The sequence below is a fragment of the Hyaena hyaena genome, unplaced genomic scaffold, assembly GCF_003009895.1.
Source record: "Hyaena hyaena isolate Hyena2069 unplaced genomic scaffold, ASM300989v1 scaffold_18, whole genome shotgun sequence".
Classification (NCBI taxonomy): Eukaryota; Metazoa; Chordata; class Mammalia; order Carnivora; family Hyaenidae; genus Hyaena; species Hyaena hyaena.
In genome coordinates, this window is record NW_024080649.1 from 6933744 (window position 1) to 6943410 (window position 9667).

At 60.9% G+C, this 9667-nt stretch overlaps 1 protein-coding gene across 1 annotated transcript in view; it reads left to right on the plus strand.

The window, feature by feature from the left end:
- The window catches only part of VAC14 (VAC14 component of PIKFYVE complex), a 100100-nt gene extending 90973 nt beyond the window's left edge, over positions 1–9127 (plus strand). The window contains exons 16-19 of the mRNA XM_039223175.1: positions 640–758; positions 1912–1991; positions 3778–3928; positions 8510–9127. Of these exons, the coding sequence (XP_039079106.1) occupies positions 640–758; positions 1912–1991; positions 3778–3928; positions 8510–8672 (513 nt within the window). The 3' untranslated portion in view covers positions 8673–9127. The remainder of the gene's footprint in view (positions 1–639; positions 759–1911; positions 1992–3777; positions 3929–8509) is intronic.
- The last annotated feature ends 540 nt before the right edge of the window (positions 9128–9667 follow it).

Below are 9667 nucleotides of genomic sequence, written 5' to 3' on the forward strand. Positions count from 1 at the left end.
CCCTGCCTTGGCCCACTCTTGGGGAGTCTCAGGGACATCCAAGCCTCCATCAGGGCGTCTGGGGCCAGGCAGTTCAGAACGATCCAGGCCACCTCTGCCTTCTTCCTCTGGTTCTTTCCAGACATTCGCAGAGGACTTAAGGATTTTTCTCAGGGCAGAGGGGTCCCCCACGGTGTGGGCCCCATTCCGGGCCACTTCCCCAGCTCCAGGTGGGCTGCAGAGGAGGGAGGAGATGGTGTCTGCAGTGGAGACAGGACGCAGCCAGGGAGAGCCCAGGCCCTGAGGAAGCTTCCTCCCTGCCCACACCCCAGCCCTCCCAGCCCCACAGGCTCCAGGACCACACAATTACTGCTCTTTGCCGAGGGCAGAAATGCCAGCACAGAGGACAGGCTCGCGCCTGACCCGACCCTCACAGCCACCACCACGTGGCTCTGTGGGACCGGGAGTAATGACAGGGTCTGAGGAAGAGCTGTCAGCATTTCCTTTGTGATAACTCGTTCCCAGCTGGGCTGCCAAACACAGCCCTGGGTGCTGAGCTGTCTCCCCGGCACTGCACGAGGGCCCCTGGGTCTCAGGCCCCGGGTGGACCCCGGGCGGGAAGGAGTGGGAGCTCTGCCGCTCATACGTCTTCCTCCTCAGGAGAGCCAGAACCTGTTCTGCTGCCTGTACCGCTCCTGGTGCCACAACCCAGTCACCACAGTGTCCCTGTGCTTCCTCACCCAGAACTACCGGCACGCCTATGACCTCATCCAGAAGTTGTATCCTTCGCTGTCAGTGTCCTTCCCGTCCCGCCACTGAGGGACAGGCAAGTGCCAGGTGCTCCCTTTCCACCACCGTCGTGCCCCATCCCTGTGCTCTGCTTCCAGGCCTTGTGACATTGGGTCTGCCGAGGGCATGGCCAGGGGCGTGCCAGGCCTTGTGGAGGGGAGCTGGCCCTGGAGAAACCTTATAAGCCAGGGAGCGAGGCTGAGCAGGCCTAGCCTGGTGCTGCCGGGTGCAGATGGAGCCGCCCAGGTGAGGGTGCCCCGGGGCGGAGGCAGGGAGAGGCCGGGACTGGAAGGCGGGTGGACCTAGGCGAGGTCTGCTGGCAGGAGCTGCGGTGTCTCCAGCACTGCTGGTGAGGAGCTCATGGACCTTCTGGGGCCACAGAGTCAGAGCCCAGCTTGGCAGAGACCCAGAGGGGAGAAGCCACCTGGAGGAGAGGCCTCAGTGAGACAGAAGACCCCAGCATGTCCCAGGGCCTGTGAAAGGCACCCGTAGGCAGACTGGGCAGTTCTTAAAACACTGCAGTAAACCAGCTTCCCAGATTGAAGAACTAGTTAGGATGCAAAATGGGCCTCCTTTCCTGACGGGCCATGCGTTGGGGGTAAGGAGAGAGGGTCCTGAGTTGCCTCCATTAAGGATTGGTGTGGCCTGGCCTCACTCCCGCAGGGTGCCTGCTCTCTTTCCACACCCTAGATTTGCTTTTCTCAGCCACTGGGATGGCCCAGAAACTGCGGGCCACACACTTACACAGCCCTGACCTTGGCCCTACTGACAAGCATCCACTCTGGCAGGAACCAGGACCTTTCCTGCTCAGCCTCCCCCTCCCCACAACACAGGCTGCAGGGCTGAGATAAGAGCCTTTCGGAGCCGGGAAGGCGCAGAGAAGAGAGCCACAGAGCAGAGCCGGAGTGCCCATGCAGGGGGGACAGCTGTGCCATTTCTCATTTAGAGGGACAGAGAAGCAAAGAGGCAGATGGACTGTTGTCCTCCGTGTACCTTCGTGCTTAGGCAGAAGCAGGCTCTACGTACGAGGCCAGGGCCCCAGTGGGAAGAGCATGTGTTCCCAGCTTTCCAGACCCCACCCCAGCAGAGGCCCCTCACAGAGATGGGCAGTCCTGGCTCGTCTTTCCTTGACCACCCACCCAGCGGGGACCTGGAAGTCACGGTGGATTTCCTCACGGAGGTGGACAAACTGGTGCAGCTGATCGAGTGCCCCATCTTCACATGTAAGAGCCCAGCCCCAGGAGCGCAGCAGGGGTGGGCCCAGCTCAGCCGCTCTGCCCCCGCTGGGGAGGGAGGCAGGAAGGGCACTCACCCCAGGGTGTTTCCTAGAATGTCAGGAATGAAGACTGGGGATGACAGGGCTGGGGAGTCCAGTCCAGTAGGACTGAGACATGGTGTCAGGACCTGTGCCTCGCAGTGGCCAGCACGCAGCCAAACCCACCTGAAGGTTAATAACATCCTTGGGGGATAAGGGGGGGGGCTAGAGCAGTGCTGCCAGGGGCTGTTGAGGGAGCCGTCCCAGGGCTGTTTGCAGCCACCTCAGAGCACGCTGCCCTGTGCCCAGGAGCCACGCCCTCCTCTCTCTGCAAAGCAGTGTTTGGCGGGAGTGGATGGGCAGGGGCTCCCTGACTGTGACATCCAGGCCAAATGTGCAAAAGTGGGAGCTGATTGGGGCGAGCACAGCTCCTGGCGCCTCAGCACACACAGTGCTCGCCCCCCAAAGTAGGCGACTTGGGATAAAACTTGCGTGTTTACTTAGGTGAGGCAGGGGAGCGGGGAGGTGGCCCTGCCGGTGGCCTCCTTGCTGCTGAGCCGGTTGCCTAGGCCTCCTGCCCTCTGGCAGTGCCTCTGACACACCCAAGCTTCTCCACACGGCCAGGCACCACAGTGGTAGATGCCCAGGAGACCTGACAACAGGAGGGCAACCCCGTTCTCAGCAGAGTTTATCAAAGCTGGTTCCCTGGCCCGACAGCTCACTTCCCCAGGGGCCCCTTGGAGCAGCCAGGCCCACACTCACCTGAGGTCAGGTCCAGCCTGACCCTGGAGAAGTTACAGGCATCTTCTCACCGGGCCCAGGGCTTCACTGGGGCGACCACGGCAGATTGACTCTGGTCCTGCCCAGCGCCCAGCCCAGCCCTGGCTTGCCTGGCCCTCAGTGCTGCCTGCCTCAGCCCCACAGTCCCAGGGACGTCTCCTCAGGTCTCCACTGGTGGCTCTTGCTGCCTGTGGTATGCAGAGGGTCGGGCAAGGCCTCAGGGCTCTGGCTCCAGTGTCAGCCCAGACCCCCGCACCACCGCTGCTGGCGTGATGCGGCCTCTCCAGAAGTTTGTGGCTCGTTCTCCACAAAGGATGCCTAGGACTGGGCCTTAGAGACATCGGAAAGCAGGAGCCAGCGATTCTCCTGGAGGGGCTCAGAGGAGGGAAGCGTGGGCCTGTTGAATTGGGACGGGTGCCGGGCAGGGCCAGGGGCGCCTCTCCTGCCTGGTGGGGTGCTGGCAGGGCTTGTGTCTGAGGTGGCTTTCCAGAAGCACCTACCAGACACTCCTGAGCTTGGTGTGTGTTTAGCCACACAGAAGCATTTTTCTACCCTGCCCTCCCTTAAAGCTGCCCTAATCCGGTCTTTCTCTCCCGCTCACCCTATTTATAGCTCTCTTGTGCTGGCACGTGCGGAGCGGAACGGGGAATCTGTTACACTACAGGCCCCAATCCCCCTCGTCACCAGGCTGTAGTCAGTGTAGGGGCTTGGGGATGAGGCTCTGGCAGCAGCTTGGGGGTCACCAGGCTGAGGTGACTCTCAGGACAGATGGCTATGTGGGTGGGCAGGAAGAACGGTGAGATTGGGGTTGGGGGGGGGGAAGGCTGCCGGAGGAGGGGTCAGGTGTGTTTGGCTGTAGAGGAGCCCCTGCCTCGCTCTAAGCCACAGCCACCCGGCTGGCCCCCTCCTAGGCAGGCCAAAGCGTGGCCAGGGCAGTGCCTGACCCCTGACCTCTACCCTCTGCCCTGCCGCAGATCTGCGCCTACAGCTGCTGGACGTGAAGAACAACCCGTACCTGATCAAGGCCCTCTATGGGCTGCTCATGCTGCTGCCACAGAGCAGTGCCTTCCAGCTGCTCTCGCACCGGCTACAGTGCGTGCCCAACCCCGAGCTGCTGCAGACCGAGTGAGTGCCGGGCGGGGACTGCCACCCTCCACCTCCATGGGAGGCAGACACTTCCTCCACCGAGAGAGGCCAGGCCAGAGGGACTCGGCACGAGGTGGGGTCTCCCTTGTCTTGGCATCACGTCCCTCTGGCACTGTGGAGACTGGCCACCCCACCGCCACTTGCACTCAAGCCTCTTAAAGCACCAGCCTGGGGGCTTCTGCAAGTGTTTGCAAAGTGGTAGAGGGTAGCGAGATCGTCTCCCAGCAATCAGGGTTGAGTTCATCTAGAAAATGAAAGGGCCTTTGCAGAGCCACCCAGACGGAGGCCCCTGGAGGGAAACTGTAGGAGGAGGAGTTCATGTCCTAGGTCAGAGACGGGGTCCAGTCCTGCGGCAGTAGGCATGAGAGCCAGGCCTCAGGCGGCCCTCCCCTTTGTCTGTGGCAGAGGCTCCACAGAGAGACCCCAGCATCCCTGGGACAAGGAGGCACTCGTGGCTACACTGCTTGAGCCCTAGCCCTGGGAAGAACGGGTCCCGGGCGTCATCCACCACGAGGCCCAGCAGGGCAGACTCCGTGCAGGAGGGCCATAGCCCAGCAGGGCGGGGGGCGTCCAGCCAGGCTCCCACCCCGAACCCACTGCTGGCCCGGCCCCCAGAGCCTGTTGGGCCGTGTCTATATTTGGTAACCCTTGGAGGCTTTGCCTCATCCACAGGCATTTGGCATCCGAGATGGAAAATTTCACTTGTCAGGTCGCCATGGAAACAAGCAGAGCCACTGAGAAGATTTACGCTGAATGGAGCGCACCCAGCTTGCATCAGATGCCCTGTGTGTCTAGAATTCCCTCCCAGGCTGTTAGAGCCACTTGGCAGGCCTGGCACCTGGCTCCTGCGAAGGGCCTCAGGCTTAGGCCTTGGGACTGATGCAGGCATCCTTGAAATGGGCCTGCCTCACACTCAGAGCCCCTGACCCAAGCCCCTATGCCCTCCATGGCACTGGGTTTAGACTCCCACCACCCTTCCACCCAGCTTGGCCTCTCCAGAGGCTGGGTGTGGGCCACCTGACAGGCTGGCCACCCTAGGCTGGCTGGAGGGACTTGAGCCCCGAGCAGGTGTGGCCCCCAGGCCAAGGCCCAGCTTCTGCCTCCTCCACCCCTTTTTCCAGACAGCAGTGCTCTGAGATGACAGGGCTAGGCACTGTCCCAGCAGCTCTTAGTGACACCCAGGTAATCCCCAGAGGAGCAGGGAGTTGGATTTTGCACTTGGAGCCCCTTGATTGGAATACTTCTAGCTCCTGGGACACAGGGGCCCTGAAGCCACACCGTGCTTCCCTGGCCTGGCCCCTGCACCAACCTTTCCCATGTCCGGTGGGTGTTGGGGTTAACGCTGGCAGGCACTTAGAATTCCTCCTTTCCTGGTGCAGGGGGAGGGGAGAAGGAGGCAGGAATAGCTGCTTCCCTGTGACCTTTGGTTCTTGTCTCCACCCCCACCCCCAGCCCTGCTGCCTTCCTGAAGGAGGGTCCTCAGCCAGGCCACAGACCCTGTGATGCTAACGGCCATTCCCTTGTCTGAGCTCTGCACACAACATCTCCCTGTCTGGGGTGAGGAAGTAAAGCTCAGAGTGATAGGAGCCCTCCCTGCATGCCACAGACCAGGACACAAGTTTGCAGAGGAAAAGCTGGGGGAAACGGCTTCTCTCAGAGCCTCCCATGGCCAGAGTCAGAGAAGTCTTGGGCCAAGGGGTTGAGGCCTCTTAGGGGATTCTGCAGGCCAGTGGACAGTTCAGAGGCCTGGACTAGGATCTGGTCCAAGCTCTGCTGAGGATTTGCTCTGTGACCTCAGACAAGCTCCTCTCCTGGCTCGAATGAGCATTCGGACTAAATGGATGCTTGAGGCTCTGCCCAGCCCTCAAGGCCCTGGGTTCCCAGCCTTTCTTTGCAAGGACCTAGGAAGAGCTGTGTCACAAATACAGGCAGGGAGAGATGGGGCAGGGAAGGGGCCTCCGGAACAGCTGGCGGAGGGGTCAGATTGCAAGGCTGGGCACAGAGGGGTGGCTCACACCCTGGAGAGGAGGCAGAGGACAGTCACAGCCCTGGGAGGGGCAGGCAGCTGGAAGACAGCTTTGGGTTGCCTGACAGGCCTGCAAGCCGGAGCAGCTGGGGCGGTGCGGGGGGAGTGGGAGGAGGGGTCTGCACCCCTTGCCCATCCCTCATTCCATGTGCTTAAGGGCACTAGCAGGGCTTGGAGACTCTGGGCCCCCTCAGGCTTCCAGGCCACTCCCCAATGATTATCTCAGTGAGGCAGGAGGGGACCTCTGAAGACACTCGGGCTGCTTGCCAGCATTAGCCTGGTGACAGGTGCATGGGTGGGTGGGACGGCAGGAGAGAGGGCTGGCTTTGGGTTCTGGAATCCCATCTCCACTGCTGGCGGGTGTCCCCCAGGCACTGATGGCCTGAGGAGTGTTGTAAACAGAACTCAAAGGGCCTGAGCAGCAGCCATGCCCACTGTGACAGGTGGGGAGAGGATCCTGGCCCACTCCTGTGGGACATGCTCCTCCCACTTCCAGACCTCCGGCCAGGAAGGATCCAGGAAGAGAGGCCGAGTCCATGAGGGAAGCACTTGGCACCAAGAGGGCCCAGAGAGTGCAGGGTGTGGCCCCCTCCTCCTCACCCCCACACCTCCCTGGCCTTATCTGTGCACATCACCCAGGTCTGCTGTCCACTGCTGGCATCTTCACGGAACCCCCAATCTCAGTCCTGCCTCTGGCCAAAACGCCTTGGCGCGTCATTAGTGTTGAGGGGAAAGGTGTACAGACCCATGAACACCCAGCATCCAATGCCATATCCAGTGTCCTGTTTGGCCCCATGTTTCTGGGCCGGCAGATCTCTCCTGCATCTCATCTACTTGGCTGAGGCAGCACCTGGTCACTCCATGGGGCTAGAGCTCTAAGCTGCAGGGTGTCCCTCGGCCTCCCCAGAAGCCCAGGCAGTGCCACCTGGCGGTGCCCAATTCCCAGGAAAGAGTCCAGAATGCTGCCCATAGTCTAGCCCCCCCCTAGAGTGGGCCCCACCTGGCTTCTCTTGATCGTTGTTGAGCTAACATTGCCTGAGCCCCAGGAAAGCTGCAGCCAAGGCAGAATCCAAGGTGTCTTCAGATGGCACATCTCCAACAGGAAGGGAACAACACTGAGTAGGGGTGCAGGGGGCCACCTCCAAGCTTCCAGATGGCGTCCTGACCATGGGGCGGCTCTCACTGCCCCTGGTCCTGCCCCAGCAATCAGGTCAGAGTTGCCTGTCAGGGGCCAAGTTCATTGGTGAGAGTTTCCTTTAGGTGAAGTGCCATGGTGTTTCCCCCAAAATGGACTGAGCCACCGATGCACCCCAGGCCTTGAGCTGCTCGGTCCTGGCCAGCCTAACCTCGGGGGCACAGTGGTCATAGCCACAGTGGCTGCACAGGAGACCTAGGCCGGGGCTGGGTACCAGCCCAAGCTCTTACATGTTGAATCTGAACCACCACCCCCCCGCCTCCCAGTGGAGAGGCCCCTGTGGCAGTCCCTCTCTACAGATGAGGAAACTGAGTCACACGTCCAAGGCCAAATAGCTAGGAAGTGGTCATATTACAGTTGGATCCAGGCTTCTCTAGCTCCTGTGCCCAGCTGCTGCCTGGAGCCTATGAACTCACAGGGGCCCAGGATCCTCATGAACAGCCCACAGCCTTCATGAGACCCCCTTACCAGGGCCACTGGGTCTCAGGGGCTAGAAGCAAATACTTCTCCAGCCCACACAGATCTGTTTCCCAAGTCAGTGAGGCTACGAGAGAGGAACAGACTCCTGACACTCTGATGGAGGGATGGTTATAATGGGAAGGGGCCCAAGGATACCTGGTCCCCAGGAGCACGCTGAACAGGGCCACTACACCGCACAACTCTAGGGAACATCAGGCACACTGTGGCTATGCGCCGCACAACCTGTGCAGCTGTACCGAGCAACCGGGAGGGTGGTCACAGCAGGAGCTGTAGGAGCCGTCAGCATGCCCAGTGGTGAGACCAGCTCTCCTTCCCCAGGGACAGGGAATGACTGCAGGCCTGTGGACCCCAACACTCAATAATAGATGTCCTGCCAAGCCCAGTGGAGACTCTTCAGCAGTAGACAATCCCGGTTGTCTGCAGGCCTAGTCCTGCCCCCAGAGAAAGGGCCAGGCTGCCTCCTCCCCCTCCTCCCTGGACCCTGTTCCAGGCCCCAGCTGGCTTCCTGGCTGGCTGCTAGCCCTGGCTTTCACCCCAAAGGGAGCCAGTCGTAAACAGGAAATGCTTCCCAATGCGATGCCTGCTCTGGGCCCCATCGCCAGCCCACAGACTAAAGGCCATATCCAAGCAGCAGTGTTGACTGGTCCCAGCAGCTGAGGGGGAGGGGATGTGCATGGGGCTTCCCTACTTTGGGGCTGTTGGGCAAGGGTTACAGAGCCTGAGGCAGACTCGCCAAGGTTGAGCTCCATCAGCCTGTGGCCCTGCCCTGCCCCTCGCCCTCCTGTGCCCAGCGCCGCCTGCCCCCAGCTCCCAGCCATGTGTGCTGAAACCCATACTGAGCCCTTCTCCTTCTCCCCAGAGACAGTCCACAGGCAGCTCCCAAGTCACAGAAAGCGGATTCCCCCAGCATCGACTACGCAGAGCTGCTGCAGCACTTTGAGAAGGTCCAAAAGAAGCACCTGGAAGTGAGGCACCAGCGGAGCGGGCGTGGGGATCACCTGGACCGGAGGGTTGTCCTCTGAGGCCTGGCTGGAGAAGGGCCCAAGGAGTGGCCCCATGGAGCATTTGGGGTCTTCACAGTCCCTGAGGAGCTCGGAGACCTGCCTCTAGGGCAGGGCTGGGCCTGGCCACCAGCGCGGGGCTGGGGGGACAGAGGCTGTCCATCCAAGCTCCCCTCATAGCCCAGCCCCCTTGGGCCCCCAGTGCTGACAGCTGCACCGTGGCATTCAGACACAGCTGGCTTCCCACCAAGGCAGGGGGGTGGCTAAAGACACCACCCATTCTCTGGAACTGGTCTCTTTCTAATATTCTCTTGTGAAAGAGCTTGACCTCTCCAGCCCACCAGAGCTCTGGCCTTGATCTGATGTGTGTGTGTACTTAGCAGTATGCATACCTGTCTGCAGCTGGAGGCCGGCACAGAAGTCCATATGAATGACACACCCCCTGCCCCAATAAAGAAATGACAGAAAACCTTCAACCTGCACCTGTTTGCTCCTTCCCACTGTCACCTGCTCCCTGCCTGACTGATGCTGCAGCCACCCCAGTACCTTCTTGCCTGTTCTGGAGTGCTGGGCTCATGGTGGCCCCAGGGAATGCTGGCTGCACCTGGAAAGGCTGGTCACTGCACAGTCCCTGACGGGTATGTCCTTGGGTCCCAGCTCTCGCCTCCAGGATACACCCCTTCCTGGAGACCACCAAGCACTGGCCTGACTTGGAACCCTGAACCCTACCTTCCCAGGCACCTACTCTGACTTTTCCCTATGGATTCCCCCAGGGTGATGGGTCATGTCCACATTGAGCAGAGCCAGACCTTGAGTTTCTGAATGAAAGGGCACTCACTGCACACTGCACATCACAGGAGATGGAAGGAAAGGCCCAGCGAGACCAGTGCAGGGAGGGAAGAGGTGGTCTGGGCGCCCACCCCTTGATTTGGCTAAATAAGCCTCAATATACGCCAGCAGGCCACAGCACCTGACTCCAGGCTTTTGGGAAGCCTCTCACTGGCCTAATGGGCTCC